This window comes from Mytilus galloprovincialis, chromosome 5, assembly GCF_965363235.1.
Source record: "Mytilus galloprovincialis chromosome 5, xbMytGall1.hap1.1, whole genome shotgun sequence".
Lineage (NCBI taxonomy): Eukaryota > Metazoa > Mollusca > Bivalvia > Mytilida > Mytilidae > Mytilus > Mytilus galloprovincialis.
In genome coordinates this window covers 87,308,110-87,324,878 of record NC_134842.1, presented here as the reverse complement: position 1 = coordinate 87,324,878, position 16,769 = coordinate 87,308,110, and the positions used below count along the sequence as shown (strand labels likewise).

General features: G+C 30.7%; 2 protein-coding genes across 2 annotated transcripts; both read right to left on the bottom strand.

Moving 5' to 3' along the window:
* Positions 1 to 625: 625 nt before the first annotated feature.
* LOC143076623 (uncharacterized) lies at positions 626 to 4,660 on the bottom strand. The gene is made up of 2 exons (XM_076252445.1): positions 4,547 to 4,660; positions 626 to 2,662 (listed from the first exon to the last, which is right to left on the bottom strand). The coding sequence occupies exon 2, from the start codon at positions 2,646 to 2,648 to the stop codon at positions 1,338 to 1,340; it is 1,311 nt and encodes a 436-aa protein (XP_076108560.1). The 5' UTR covers positions 2,649 to 2,662; positions 4,547 to 4,660; the 3' UTR covers positions 626 to 1,337.
* Positions 4,661 to 12,506: 7,846 nt separating this feature from the next.
* Positions 12,507 to 15,782, bottom strand: LOC143074188 (uncharacterized). Its single transcript, XM_076249737.1, has 2 exons — positions 15,670 to 15,782; positions 12,507 to 13,828 (listed from the first exon to the last, which is right to left on the bottom strand). The coding sequence occupies exon 2, from the start codon at positions 13,812 to 13,814 to the stop codon at positions 12,507 to 12,509; it is 1,308 nt and encodes a 435-aa protein (XP_076105852.1). The 5' UTR covers positions 13,815 to 13,828; positions 15,670 to 15,782.
* Positions 15,783 to 16,769: the final 987 nt, after the last annotated feature.

The window sequence follows — 16,769 nt, the reverse complement described above, 5'->3', positions numbered from 1 at the left end:
TGAGGACTCATCTTTGAAATTTACGCCATATTTGGTTTTTATTACCGGAAGTATTAACTTTGTATTTAAACATTTATTTACCCTTCCGGAGCACCGGAGATCACCCCTAGTTTTTGGTGGGGTTCGTGTTGTTTATTCTTTAGTTTTCTATGTTGTGTCATGTGTACTATTGTTTTTCTGTTTGTCTTTTTCATTTTTAGCCATGACCATGATGACGTTGTCAGTTTGTTTTAGATTTATGATTTTGACTGTCCCTTTGGTATCTTTCGTCCCTCTTTTACAACATAATTAGTGGTTAATAAATAGTAAAAACAAAGGTTTGTACCACATATTATGATAGTAGCATGACAATAACACCTTTTTACACACTAGCCTTCGATATTTGGCTGATTTAAATATGATGCCCGCCATTTTGGATTTGACCGGAAGTGAGACATTTTTTTTAAAATGCCTCCCTATCTGAAATAAAAGAGTAATAGTTCAGGAAGGTCTATGCCAAATGTCATGCTTGTAGCAGGATGTGCACATTTTTTCACAAAGCCGCCGTACTATTGTAGTCAGCCCAGTCAATAATAATTCAAGACTTTGTATTAAACCCCATTAAAGTTAGTCAAGAAATAAGCAATTTATGCAAAGTATTGAAAATATGCTTTATTGGTCCCTTTCATAAAACAGTTAGGGCCATAATCCTCAAAATCATTATGAACATTAATTTTAATTGGTATATAAAAACCATGTGGTACAATTTCATAGAAATCCATTGACTAATTATTAAATTAATGTCCGAAAACATAGACAAATTGGTTTTTACATTCTTTATGACCCATCATTCAATACCGATTTGAGCCATAACCATCGAATTGAATCCCAACCTTCCTTTTAAGATATGGAACCTAATGATTTAATTTCATAAAGATCCATACACCTATACATTGTCAAGTCATTTAACCGAAACAAAAAAAAAAGCGGTTGTCGACCCCAACGCATAAACAGCTAGATTAGACAATAACACCAAAAATCAATCAAAACTTTTCTGTTGAGATATGGAACACAATTTCATAGAGATCTATACACTAAAACTCAATTTATCGTATGAAAACGAAATGTCCCCGGTTGACAACGACGACGACACTAACTACGTGTTAACATCACCCTAACCCTAATCATAACCCTAATTGATCCTAATAACACAAAATAAAACCAGAATAACAGATATTTGACATGGACTTCTACGTTATATGGTCCAATATAAAAAAAATCTGAATACAGGGTTAAAATCAGCATTTCAAACAACCAAAATATTCAATATTAGTTAAAATTAAACAGAGTTAATCAGTTCATAATTGGAGCTGTTGTATTCCACTGGCACAATCATCAACATCCGAATCGAGTGCAAATGTTATAAACCATTCGGTACGGTCAGGAAATGTCCCCTTAATCGCTGGAACATATCCTGCGTCATTCTCAACATTTGTAATTCTTCCATCATTGAGAAGAACTTTTAGAGGCTTTTTTCTCCATACAAATATAGTATCGTGAAGTACAAACTGTCGTATTTGATACATAGAAACGGAGTGTTGGTTGTGAAAATGATTAAATATTGCGTCTGCCACATTGTTGTCTGTTTGACCATTCATTAGATTCAGCATTTGTCCCTTTTTCAAGATATCAAAGTCTGAAAGGGAAAAACTAGTTTCGCATTGACTACCTCTATTCATTGCTTCCTTCATAGCCTCGAATCCCTTTTCGTGGGGGGATGCGAAGATCATATGGTACAGGCGAATATTGGATTTGTTTCTCATTTCAAATGACAATGCATATGCGGCTGTTTCATATTTATTCAAAAGCGTGTCTTTGTACAACGACATTCCATTTTCTAGTCTGTCGGATTCGTAATGTGCCAAATTGGATTCTATTTTGTCTTTTTCCATTCCAAAAAGACTTTGCATCCCATTTTCGTCACTATTGAAGAATCTGTTCACGAACTGACTCATAAAGTTAATGAATATTTCTTTTCTTGAACCCAAAAACTTCTCCACATGGTTCATTGGTATATTTGAATAGCCAAATGGATCTATGAATGATACAAGTCGATCCAAAATACCAATAACAGGAGGATCAACATTCTCGAAATCATTGTGTGTAATTCGACAAGCTAAAGAGAACCTTTCATCAACGCTAAATATTTCTACGCACTCATCAGAATGTTCTTTTATAGTAAAAGCAATTCTATATGAAAACAAAACATTTCGGACATTTTGAACGAGATTCTTAAAGTTAAAAATATTTGCTTCTACCAGGAAAATCTTGATACTGTAGTCATCCATTTTTTCATCGGAATACGGAAGACCTTCAAGATTTGCCGGATCTGAACAAGAGCTGTCACCTGAAATCTTGTTTTTGATAAGATACTCGATTGATACTATAATGGCAATAAGAGGAGAACCATAACTAGCAATATCATCAGACCCGTATTCAGAATACAAACCAGCACCAGCAAATCCATCGTAAATTAAAGTCTTATATCCAGTATTTTGTGTCTTAGCAACAAAAGATTGTAGGTATCTCATCCAAATAAATCGTTTAACGTATCCATGTGGTGTATCTGTCTCAAAAAAGTTAACGGCTGAATATTGGTTAACAGGCATCCTTGGATTCGTATCTAAAAGTACATAACACAAAAACAAAGTATTATCAAAATATTCTAAGAGATCATGTTGAGTCACAAATAAAGGCAGAATAGAGATAAAAAACACTTCATTTTGCATTAGAATTTGTACATGCAGGAATTTGTCATCAGATCTTTACAGACAATTCGAAAGAAGATAACTGGATTTCAGTTTATTAAACATGTCAAATTGTCCACTAAATATAATTATCAAAATGAAATTTAAGAACTTTGGAAAACCAAACGTGCAATGCCCTAGAAAGCTTTTAGTATCGAGATTAAAAAGTTAAAATGTCGTTAAGAAATTCTTTGTATACGAGCTCTCAAAGGTCGAAGAAAAAAAGTTACAGTGAGGATGCTAGTACTTTATTTTCAGCATACTGTGAGGTACCTCTTTGTATAAAAAAGGTTCCAGTTTCTCGGTAAGAACCACACTCACCCGCGTGAGTTAAAAGTATAGATATAGATAAACAGGCACGTGAGAACTTACATAATATAAATGATGTGACAGTTTAATTTAAAAATAAGGTGTTTTTAAGTAGTGCAGGAGATAAGTTGAATTTTTATTCAACATCAATTAGCTTAGTTGTAAGACTGTTATAGACCAATAAATAAATTTTGTGTTTTTACTGTCTTCTGATTGGTTAAAATTATTAGTTTTATTTTCAATGTTGTCAATTTTGATGGCGACACGCCCACTTTGACGGTGTGTATTCATACGCCAACATGTGTGTACGTTGTGATTGTTAATATAAATAATATAAAAAGTTATTTGAGCCTTAGTTTTGATAGAAATTTATTTATAATGAATGGCAATAATTTATTTTGATTTTATTGAACCATAAAACTAATTTTTGACTCTTCGCGGATTATTCAATGTGAAGAGTCAAAAATTAGTTTTATGCTTCACGGATTATGCAATGTGAAGAGTCAAAAATTAGTTTTATGGTTCGCGGATTATTCAATGTGAAGAGTCAAAAATTAGTTATATGGTTCAATAAATTCAAAATAGATAATAGCCATTCATTAAATGTCGAAAATTTAAATCCACGGTAAGATTCAACATGTCTAGGTTAACCAAAACTATAATTTATTCATTCATTAATGTTTTTTTTTAGATTTTAAAGGTTTTCACGTCTTAAAAAATATATACATGTATTCAGCAATAAGAAGATCAATTTGTAAATATTAACAAAATATTAACCCATTACGAAGTTTTTCATAAAATTTATCAAAAACCATTTTAAAAATTAAACAAACACACAACTTTTTGTTTAAATTATCATTCCTCTTAATATAATGTTTTCAAAGAATCTATAAAAGTCACCTTTGATTATCTTTTTTTAAATATCTAATTATAATTCAGATTTGATTGTAACGCGTCTTCTGATTGGCTATATGGGTTATTCATTGTGCACCATATTTTTTTATGTTTTTTCGAATAGAAAAATATTATATTCATGCCAAATCATTTAATTCTAAATTTCATTTATAAGGAATACATCATGAAAAACGTTCATGTCATCACGGTCACACACACAAAACAAAAACTGTTGACAGCCAATACAAAGACGTGTTTAATACACATGTTACATCCAATTTATATATTTTTTAAATAATCAAAGGGAAATTTTATAAATTATACTCTACCACATGCATAATAATAATTGAAAGTTGTTTCCTGTCCAGAACTGAACAAAATATACAAAATGGTCAATAAACCTTTACCATGTGTACGCAACGTCATTGAATACACCACACCTTGATATCACATTTTAATCTTCGTTACAAGTCAGAAAAATAAGAATGCGTAACATAAAGAATACTTTCTTAGAAAAAGAGCTACAAACATAAGAGTATAGTACTTATAAAACTTACTTTAATAATTCCTATTGTCAATACCAATAAATCTTCAAAACAGTCTAAGTTTTCAGTTTCTGAGTTATGTTGTCAACCAGAGTCATATATACGTATATATATGTCTCTGTGTCAATCCTCGTTTTGATGTTATATCCGGTTGTTATTTTTAGAAAATTATTTTCCTTATTCTAATTCTATATATTGACACTAAATAGGAACGTATACATGTATATGATATAATACTTTATACCTCGTATGAAGTCATGGTCTGCATGGTCTGCATAGTGAAACAAAATTAAGAGTTTTGTTTCTCTAAATAAACCTCATACATTAATTAGAAAGTTTTCTATTGTTTTAAATATATTTATATCTAATTAGTAAATTACATGCGAGTCTTAACTAATTTTTAAACATCAAACAAGAATGTGTCCCCAGTACATAGATGCCCCACTCGAACTATCATTTTCTATGTTTAGTGGACAGTGAAATTGGGGTAAAAACTCTAATTTGGCATTAAAACTAGAAAGATCATATCATAGGGAACATGTGTACTAAGTTTCAAGTTGGTTGGACTTCAATTTCATCAAAAACTACCTTTACCAAAAACTTTAACCTACAGCGGGACAGACGAACGAACAACGGATGAACCACTGACTAACGGACGCACAGACCAGACACATAATGCCCCTCTACTATTGTAGATGGGGCATAAAAAAGCAACACGTTATAAATTTCAGGCGGCCGACGCGCGGTTCTATATTAACCTTCATCAGGAAAGCTCAAAGTTGAGAATGTTACTTTAAGAATCGAAACAGTCGACGATAAATATGATAAACTAAATACGATTTATATGTGACATTTGTCTGTAATAACAAAAATAAATAAAACATTGTAAATTCAACTGAAAACGCACGGGTTTTTTTTTTCAATTAAGACATCAGTCTAATTGAATGTAATTCTAAAGATTCTAGGTACTGACGTTGTTTATCATCGAATAACGTGTTAGTATTCTTTAATTTGTCTTTATGAATATGACTTTTCCTGTTTAGTCTGTTTTTTGTGATATATCCATTTGACGTCACTCTATACATCCCGTCATTGTGTTATTGAACTAATATAATTTTTGTATTCTTGTCTTTCATTTTTGCTTATGTGCTTGACTATATCATATATGATTTTTTTTAGTTATTCTGATACATATGAAGTGGCTCTGTACTTATTCACCCCGTCATTGTGTAATTGTTCTATAACAAATCTTTTATTATTGTTTTTCATTTTTGCTAATTAGCTTGGTCTATATGACTTTTTGTGTTTCTTTGATTGTTAATATAAATAATATAAAAAGTTATTTGAGCCTTAGTTTTGATAGAAATTTATTTATAATGAATGGCAATAATTTATTTTGATTTTATTGAACCATAAAACTAATTTTTGACTCTTCGCGGATTATTCAATGTGAAGAGTCAAAAATTAGTTTTATGCTTCACGGATTATGCAATGTGAAGAGTCAAAAATTAGTTTTATGGTTCGCGGATTATTCAATGTGAAGAGTCAAAAATTAGTTATATGGTTCAATAAATTCAAAATAGATAATAGCCATTCATTAAATGTCGAAAATTTAAATCCACGGTAAGATTCAACATGTCTAGGTTAACCAAAACTATAATTTATTCATTCATTAATGTTTTTTTTTAGATTTTAAAGGTTTTCACGTCTTAAAAAATATATACATGTATTCAGCAATAAGAAGATCAATTTGTAAATATTAACAAAATATTAACCCATTACGAAGTTTTTCATAAAATTTATCAAAAACCATTTTAAAAATTAAACAAACACACAACTTTTTGTTTAAATTATCATTCCTCTTAATATAATGTTTTCAAAGAATCTATAAAAGTCACCTTTGATTATCTTTTTTTAAATATCTAATTATAATTAAAACTAGAAAGATCATATCATAGGGAACATGTGTACTAAGTTTCAAGTTGGTTGGACTTCAATTTCATCAAAAACTACCTTTACCAAAAACTTTAACCTACAGCGGGACAGACGAACGAACAACGGATGAACCACTGACTAACGGACGCACAGACCAGACACATAATGCCCCTCTACTATTGTAGATGGGGCATAAAAAAGCAACACGTTATAAATTTCAGGCGGCCGACGCGCGGTTCTATATTAACCTTCATCAGGAAAGCTCAAAGTTGAGAATGTTACTTTAAGAATCGAAACAGTCGACGATAAATATGATAAACTAAATACGATTTATATGTGACATTTGTCTGTAATAACAAAAATAAATAAAACATTGTAAATTCAACTGAAAACGCACGGGTTTTTTTTTTCAATTAAGACATCAGTCTAATTGAATGAAATTCTAAAGATTCTAGGTACTGACGTTGTTTATCATCGAATAACGTGTTAGTATTCTTTAATTTGTCTTTATGAATATGACTTTTCCTGTTTAGTCTGTTTTTTGTGATATATCCATTTGACGTCACTCTATACATCCCGTCATTGTGTTATTGAACTAATATAATTTTTGTATTCTTGTCTTTCATTTTTGCTTATGTGCTTGACTATATCATATATGATTTTTTTTAGTTATTCTGATACATATGAAGTGGCTCTGTACTTATTCACCCCGTCATTGTGTAATTGTTCTATAACAAATCTTTTATTATTGTTTTTCATTTTTGCTAATTAGCTTGGTCTATATGACTTTTTGTGTTTCTTTGATACATATGACGTGACTTTCGTTTTGGAATGTGTTATTGTGCTAATGTAAAATTTTGTATTCTTGTCTTTCTTTTTGGCTGATGTGCTTTGTATAGGTTACTGTGAATTTGTATAATCGGTGATTATGGAGATTCCTTAAAATTTTCAGGGATTATGTAGTATCAATTGTCAGTTTAGGGATTATACATATTAATCAGTAAAATTTTCAGGGATTATGTATAGTCTCTAGAAAAATGTCAGGGATTATACATGATAACTGAAATGGTGAATAAGTTTTATTTATATAGAAATGAATAAAAGTTAAATAATTCATTCTATAAAATCATATTCAAATTGTTAAATTCACTGTAACATATATATGCCTGTTATGTTTCTTTGTTACATTTTTATTTGTTTAGAAGTGATTAAGATCATTATAACACAATGTTGACTGCTGTATCCCTATTGTTTTACATTGTAAAATCAAAAGCCATATTTTGACATTGAAGAGCCTATCAAATGAAAATTTGTTATCTATTATAACCCATCAAAGATACCAGGCTAATAAAATAAAAGAAACACTGAGTACAACTCTCTGTGAATATCTTTTCTAAAATTCTTTATCACCTGTGCCAGAGTTAATATCACATATCAGAACTGTTTTTCTCACCTTCAACAAGATCTAGGTTCGTGGGCATTAACAGTTAAGACAAGAATAGATACTACATTCAAGCCTGATACAGTTCAGAATTTGAATTGTCATCAAATATATGACACAGCATAGGTTTCTGACACAGAATAAATGTGGCCAAACAACAGAAGAAGTAAAATGAAATCATACTATTTTGAACCTACATCCAAAGTTTTAATACACAGTTCGACTCAGCATATGATAATGCATCGGGAATTCAATTCGTTTATTAATTTATTCATGCACAAAATAAGCTAAGTTTTACAGTGGTTCGCTGCTACATAAATATATATATATAGCATCCTGCAAATTAACATTTTTAACATTTATTTTCGAGGTCCAATGTGTCCAAAATTAAACTTTGATTTTAACAAAAATTGAATCTAAGGGTTATTAGCTACGATAAATCAAACTTTTTAAAGTAAAAAAAGTTAAATAACAAAAATACCGAACTCAGAGGGGGAATTCTAAACGGAAAGTCCCTAAGCAAATGCAAAATCAAAAGCTCAAACAAATCAAACGATTGGATAATAGCTGTCATATTCCTGACTTGGTACAATAGCACAATAACACAATGATGGGATGTAAAAAGACCGAGCAACAACAAACGGATATTGCCAAAAATAGACTAAACAGTATACCACACTCCTTTAAAAAGACAAATAAAAGAATACTATAACACGTTGTTAAGGGCATACAATACAGTTTTGATCCTGTATTTACAAGTTGATGAAAATTTGCATATAGACTATTTTTAACCTGATTAAATCAAATATGTAATAAAAAATATACCTTCATGTGCTACTTTTTGAGTAAAACGAGGTCGCAATTTTGTATATTTGCTCAAAATTCGGATTTGTGGCCGTATTTTATCTTTCGAAAGAAAGCCATAACTTTTTTGTTTTTAAAGATAAACACAAATTGTTTTTTGTTAAATAATTTGTAATTTCCGTATTTTATAAGTATCTTAAAAATTTATGCATTTTTTATTCAGAAATTATACATATTTATCAAATGGTCATGATTTGAGAAAAAACGTCATTATTGCTGTATATTTATCAAAATTAAAAAAAATGCACTATTTACAGTTTTATAAAATTTGGTCCACATAATCTTCCTGCAAAATGAAACAAAATGTCATTTTAAAACATAGGGGTCCATGCACTCGTTTTCAAATTAAATCAGTTTGAATGATAAAAATCAGTCGAAAAATGCATCTTTTCCCGATATGTCACAGTTTGACGTCGCGAAAATAACATTTTACGTTAGCAACGTCATTACCTCCCCTGTAACTGTATCGTATGCCCTTTTAAAAGAAGATAAACAACGTCAGTACCTAGAATCTATAGATACGTTAAGAACTTCGTGTATTATTTATGAAGTTGCTACGGAATATTTATCAACAAGGTCTAAGATATCATTTTTTTTTTAGAAAAGGTCGAAACGTTCTTCGACATACCCCTGGTTCATCAACTTTCTGCTCAGACACTGGTGACATTTTACAAAGTCTGAGTAGAAGTATCCACATTTGAAGTTGATTTTATCAAAAAAAATAAAGAATGAGGATCTTGGATATGCTGAATCTGATTATTTATCTAGATTTTCGATATTAAACCATAAAAGTTATATGTCTATTTTTTTTAATGTTCTTAGACCACTTTTATTAAGTTTTAGAAACTTATGCTATGTAAAAATATTTAAATACACTCTAAATTCAGAGTATACTGAACAATTAATAGGAATTCAAAGTATATTCCTATATTCAAAATAGGCAAAGCATCATAGTCTAAGCTTAGAAATTATGTATTAACATAGTTTGAAATTATGGTTCATCATTAGACCTTTTGAAAATAAAGAGAAGTTTAATAAATAAAAAAAATTAAAGACAATATATTTATGATGATTGATATTTTGAAAATTATTCATTTAATTTTTTTGTAACTTTGTCGAAGAACTTTATGGAAGGTTTGCTTGTTATTCTCTATATAATTATTTGAAGAATGCTAAAATATATTATTTTTTAATGAAGCGAACTCCTTTAAAAATTTGTTTTATCAATGAATAAATAGATCAAATCCTTCATGTACTTGAATATGTTGATTCTCACTGTATATACATATTTTGGATATTGGACCATAAAAGGTTAAAGTTCAAATTTTTCAGTTCTATGAGCACATTCATTCGGTGTTTAGACCTATTTGATGGGGTCATAAATTGAATCCCAATCCAAATTCAGAGTAGTTTCAGGTTTGAACGTGGTATCCGTACTTGTTTCAACTGTTGAGGGTTCCAACCTTGCCGCCGTATTTAGCTGTGCCGATCGAAACGTTTTATATCATATTGTCCAATCGTAAATTATCACGTGTTTTTTTTAAAAGTATATTTTATAAAAAAGACCTTTTCATATCTGCATGTCTAAATTTGATTCAACTTTGATCATTTTTACCGAAATCACATGAAGACTCTCTATATAAGAGTTATTTCCCCCTTCTGTTTTTGATGTGAGCGATATATTATATGTTCTGAAACAATCCAACGTCATTAAATTACATAATAGTTCTTGAAAAACTGGTCATCATCGTGATATATGGACTGCCCACAGGACAGCGGTATTGACTAAGATAGTGATAATGACTGAGCCGAAGGAGAGTCATTATCGCTGTCACAGTCAAAACCACTGTCTTACGGGCAGTCCGTGTATCACGATAATGGCCAGTTCTTCGAAAAACTATTATGTTTATTTCATTAAGGAACCATGTTTTTTTTTTAAATTCTCATGAATTCAAAATGTCCAAAGCAAACTTGAGAAGTTGTGCGACTTCTATGGCAAAGATTTGAATTTATTACTGAACAATAATGAATGTCATGTGGTCCCTTTTTATCCAATACGAGAGGCTTATTCTTAACCGATATGAAATTATTGTCCCTTCATGGTTTAATTTAAGGTTTAATTTTTATTACTCATTCCTGGTACACGATAAAGCCGTAGGATCTGCTGCAAAATGCTGTATGACATTTAACGATATTAACCTTGAAACATATCAACCGAAATTGACATTGAGTGAACCAGAAAGAGTAATTTTGCAATGATTTCATGGAAAATTACCTATTATGTGTTGTTGTTGTTGTTGCATATAGATTTAGCATATTTCTCCTTAGTTGTTCATCAGCATCTACACACCTCAGTTATATCATTCATTTAGCTGAAAGCTACAAGCAAATATTTGGAGAGAAAAAATCCAACGTCATTAAATTACATAATAGTTCTTGAAAAACTGGTCATCATCGTGATATATGGACTGCCCACAGGACAGCGGTATTGACTAAGATAGTGATAATGACTGAGCCGAAGGAGAGTCATTATCGCTGTCACAGTCAAAACCACTGTCTTACGGGCAGTCCGTGAAATGTGCGCACGGTCAACGCTTATACAACCCTGTGAAGTTACAAAAAGAAGCAAACAATACTTATAATTACATTTTTTGGCTACGATCATGAAAACACGAATTTTGTCAATTTGTTATTTAATTCACCTGACTGTGCACTTTATTGTGGGACCTCGTGTCATCCTATATGTATAGATTATTACATGGCATTTTTCATATCAGACCCTTTATCGGCCCAAGGTTATGATATCAGCCCAAGAGCCGCAGGCTCGAGGGCTAATATCATGAACGAGGGCCGATAAAGGGTCTGATATGAAAAATGACATGTAATTATCTTTTTATCATATACTTCAGCAGAAGAAATACAGACAAGAACTATTAAAATTTAATTTTGTTTGTCTTTGCACTTTCAGATAATATTTACAGCCAACAACCAAAAAAAAATCTTAACTTTAATTGTTTTTATTGATATTACAAGCATTTTATTTATCTTGTCACAACAATTATCATGTTTTTCAATAATATTGTTACTTCATTTATGTCTTTCAAAACATATTTAACTTAAATCTTTTTTGCTCCTCGAACATTTTGTGAAAAGTCTTATCACTTGCCGTTTTCCGAGTTCTTTTGTCCTTTGAAACAAATTTCCGGAAATGCACGAAGTTGCATGTGATAAACGTCACGGAAATTAACGGAAAGGCATGTAATAACATTCCGGAAGCAGTCAATAAAGGTACCTTTATCAGCCCGCTATGGAGTTTCTTAGGATTCTGGTCAATAAACCTAGTAATCCTTTCATAGCCTTTTGATATTTTTAAATGTTATTGAACTGTAAAATTTTAGTAATATTTTATACAAGTATATGATAAGATAAATTATATTGAGTAATGCAATTGATTAAGGAATAACGCGAGATGTGTAGTTAGCCAATCAGAATAACGTATTATAATGAAACATACATCTAATGTAATTATACATAAATGTAAGGCAGTCTTTGAATACGTGTATTTCTGTTAAAACAAATACATTTGATTATGTTATATTTTATTGAATTCTATTTTTTTCATTCGATTCCTAACTGAAAGAAAAGTTGTTATTTTAAATGAAACAAAGAGAAAACAAAATTTAAACTGTTATAGAAAACAAGCTGTTTCCAAAGTAACGTCACTTAATCAGTTCATAATTGGAGCTGTTGTATTCCACTGGCGCAATCATCAACATCCGAATCGGGTGCGAATGTTATAAACCATTCGGTATGGTCAGGAAATGTCCCCTTAATCGCTGGAGCATATCCTGAGTCATTCTCAACATTTGTAATTCTTCCATCATTGAGGAGAACTTTTAGAGGCTTTTTTCTCCATACAAATATAGTATCGTGAAGTACAAACTGTCGTATTCGGTACATAGAAACGTATTGGTTGTGAAAATGATTAAATATTGCGTCTGCCACATTGTTGTCTGTTTGACCATTCATTAGATTCAGCATTTGTCCCTTTTTCAAGATATCAAAGTCTGAAAGGGAAAAACTAGTTTCGCATTGACTACCTCTATTCATTGCTTCCTTCATAGCCACGAATCCCTTTTCGTGGGGGGATGCGAAGATCATATGGTACAGGCGAATATTGGATTTGTTTCTCATTTCAAATGACAATGCATATGCGGCTGTTTCATATTTATTCAAAAGCGTGTCTTTGTACAACGACATTCCATTTTCTAGTCTGTCGGATTTGTAAAGTGTCAAATTGGATTCTATTTCGTCTTTTCCCATTCCAAAAAGACTTTGCATCCCATTTTCGTCACTATTGAAGAATCTGTTCACGAACTGACTCATAAAGTTAATGAATATTTCTTTTCTTGAACCCAAAAACTTCTCCACATGGTTCATTGGTATATTTGAATAGCCAAATGGATCTATGAATGATACAAGTCGATCCAAAATACCAATAACAGGAGGATCAACATTCTCGAAATCATTGTGTGTAATTCGACAAGCTAAAGAGAACCTTTCATCAACGCTAAATATTTCTACGCACTCATCAGAATGTTCTTTTATAGTAAGAGCAATTTTATATGAAAACAAAACATTTCGGACATTTTGAACGAGATTCTTAAAGTTAAAAATATTTGCTTCTACCAGGAAAATCTTGATACTGTAGTCATCCATTTTTTCATCGGAATACGGAAGACCTTCAAGATTTGCCGGATCTGAACAAGAGCTGTCACCTGAAATCTTGTTTTTGATAAGATACTCGATTGATACTATAATGGCAATAAGAGGAGAACCATAACTAGCAATATCATCAGACCCGTATTCAGAATACAAACCAGCACCAGCAAATCCATCGTAAATTAAAGTCTTATATCCAGTATTTTGTGTCTTAGCAACAAAAGATTGTAGGTATCTCATCCAAATAAATCGTTTAACGTATCCATGTGGTGTATCTGTCTCAAAAAAGTTAACGGCTGAATATTGGTTAACAGGCATCCTTGGATTCGTATCTAAAAGTACATAACACAAAAACAAAGTATTATCAAAATATTCTAAGAGATCATGTTGAGTCACAAATAAAGGCAGAATAGAGATAAAAAAACACTTCATTTTGCATTAGAATTTGTACATGCAGGAATTTGTCATCAGATCTTTACAGACAATTCGAAAGAAGATAACTGGATTTCAGTTTATTAAACATGTCAAATTGTCCACTAAATATAATTATCAAAATGAAATTTAAGAACTTTGGAAAACCAAACATGCAATGCCCTAGAAAGCATTAAGTATCGAGATTAAAAAGTTAAAATGTCGTTAAGAAATTCTTTGTATACGGGCTCTCAAAGGTCGAAGAAAAAAAAGTTACAGTGAGGATGCTAGTACTTTATTTTCAGCATACTGTGAGGTACCTCTTTGTATAAAAAAGGTTCCAGTTTCTCGGTAAGAGTCACACTCACCCGCGTGAGTTAAAAGTATAGATATAGATAAACAGGCACGTGAGAACTTACATAATATAAATGATGTGACAGTTTAATTTAAAAATATGGTGTTTTTAAGTAGTGCAGGAGATAAGTTGAATTTTTATTCAACATCAATTAGCTTAGTTGTAAGACTGTTATAGACCAATAAATAAATTTTGCGTTTTTACTGTCTTCTGATTGGTTAAAATTATTAGTTTTATTTTCAATGTTGTCAATTTTGATGGCGACACGCCCACTTTGACGGTGTGTATTCATACGCCAACATGTGTGTACGTTGTGATTGTTAATATAAATAATATAAAAAGTTATTTGAGCCTTAGTTTTGATAGAAATTTATTTATAATGAATGGCAATAATTTATTTTGATTTTATTGAACCATAAAACTAATTTTTGACTCTTCGCGGATTATTCAATGTGAAGAGTCAAAAATTAGTTTAATGCTTCACGGATTATTCAATGTGAAGAGTCAAAAATTAGTTTTATGGTTCAATAAATTCAAAATAGATAATAGCCATTCATTAAATGTCGAAAATTTAAATCCATGGTAAGATTCAACATGTCTAGGTTAACCAAAACTATAATTTATTCATTCATTAATGTTTTTTTTAGATTTTAAAGGTTTTCACGTCTTAAAAAATATATACATGTATTCAGCAATAAGAAGATCAATTTGTAAATATTAACAAAATATTAACCCATTACGAAGTTTTTCATAAAAGTTATCAAAAACCATTTTAAAAATTAAACAAACACACAATTTTTTGTTTAAATTATCATTCCTCTTAATATAATGTTTTCAAAGAATCTATAAAAGTCACCTTTGATTATCTTTTTTTAAATATCTAATTATAATTCAGATTTGATTGTAACGCGTCTTCTGATTGGCTATATGGGTTATTCATTGTGCACCATATTTTTTTATGTTTTTTCGAATAGAAAAATATTATATTCATGCCAAATCATTTAATTCTAAATTTCATTTATAAGGAATACATCATGAAAAACGTTCATGTCATCACGGCCACATACACAAAACAAAAACTGTTGACAGCCAATACAAAGACGTGTTTAATACACATGTTACATCCAATTTATATATTTTTTAAATAATCAAAGGGAAATTTTATAAATTATACTCTACCACATGCATAATAATAATTGAAAGTTGTTTCCTGTCCAGAACTGAACAAAATATACAAAATGGTCAATAAACCTTTACCATGTGTACGCAACGTCATTGAATACACCACACCTTGATATCACATTTTAATCTTCGTTACAAGTCAGAAAAATAAGAATGCGTAACATAAAGAATACTTTCTTAGAAAAAGAGCTACAAACATAAGAGTATAGTACCTATAAAACTTACTTTAATAATTCCTATTGTCAATACCAATAAATCTTCAAAACAGTCTAAGTTTTCAGTTACTGAGTTATGTTGTCAACCAGAGTCATATATACGTATATATATGTCTCTGTGTCAATCCTCGTTTTGATGTTATATCCGGTTGTTATTTTTAGAAAATTATTTTCCTTATTCTAATTCTATATATTGACACTAAATAGGAACGTATACATGTATATGATATAATACTTTATACCTCGTATGAAGTCATGGTCTGCATGGTCTGCATAGTGAAACAAAATTAAGAGTTTTTTTTCTCTAAATAAACCTCATACATTAATTAGAAAGTTTTCTATTGTTTTAACTATATTTATATCTAATTAGTAAATTACATGCGAGTCTTAACTAATTTTTAAACATCAAACAAGAATGTGTCCCCAGTTCATAGATGCCCCACTCGAACTATCATTTTCTATGTTTAGTGGACAGTGAAATTGGGGTAAAAACTCTAATTTGGCATTAAAACTAGAAAGATCATATCATAGGGAACATGTGTACTAAGTTTCAAGTTGGTTGGACTTCAATTTCATCAAAAACTACCTTTACCAAAAACGTTAACCTACAGCGGGACAGACGAACGAACAACGGACGAACCACTGACTAACGGACGCACAGACCAGACACATAATGCCCCTCTACTATTGTAGATGGGGCATAAAAAAGCAACACGTTATAAATTTCAGGCGTCCGACGCGCGGTTCTATATTAACCTTCATCAGGAAAGCTCAAAGATAAGAATGTTACTTTAAGAATCGAAACAGTCGACGATAAATATGATAAACTGAATACGATTTATATGTGACATTTGTCTGTAATAACAAAAATAAATAAAACATTGTAAATTCAACTGAAAACGCACGGGTTTTTTTCCATTAAGACATCAGTCTAATTGAATGTAAAGATTCTAGGTACTGACGTTGTTTATCATCGAATAACGTGTTAGTATTCTTTAATTTGTCTTTATGAATATGACTTTTCCTGTTTAGTCTGTTTTTTGTGATATATCCATTTGACGTCACTCTATACATCCCGTCATTGTGTTATTGAACTAATATAATTTTTGT

Bases quoted from the DNA above. Each gene is read 5' to 3' on its own strand.
- LOC143074188 (XM_076249737.1), bottom strand. From the start codon at position 13,814: ATGCCTGTTAACCAATATTCAGCCGTTAACTTTTTTGAGACAGATACA.
- LOC143076623 (XM_076252445.1), bottom strand. From the start codon at position 2,648: ATGCCTGTTAACCAATATTCAGCCGTTAACTTTTTTGAGACAGATACA.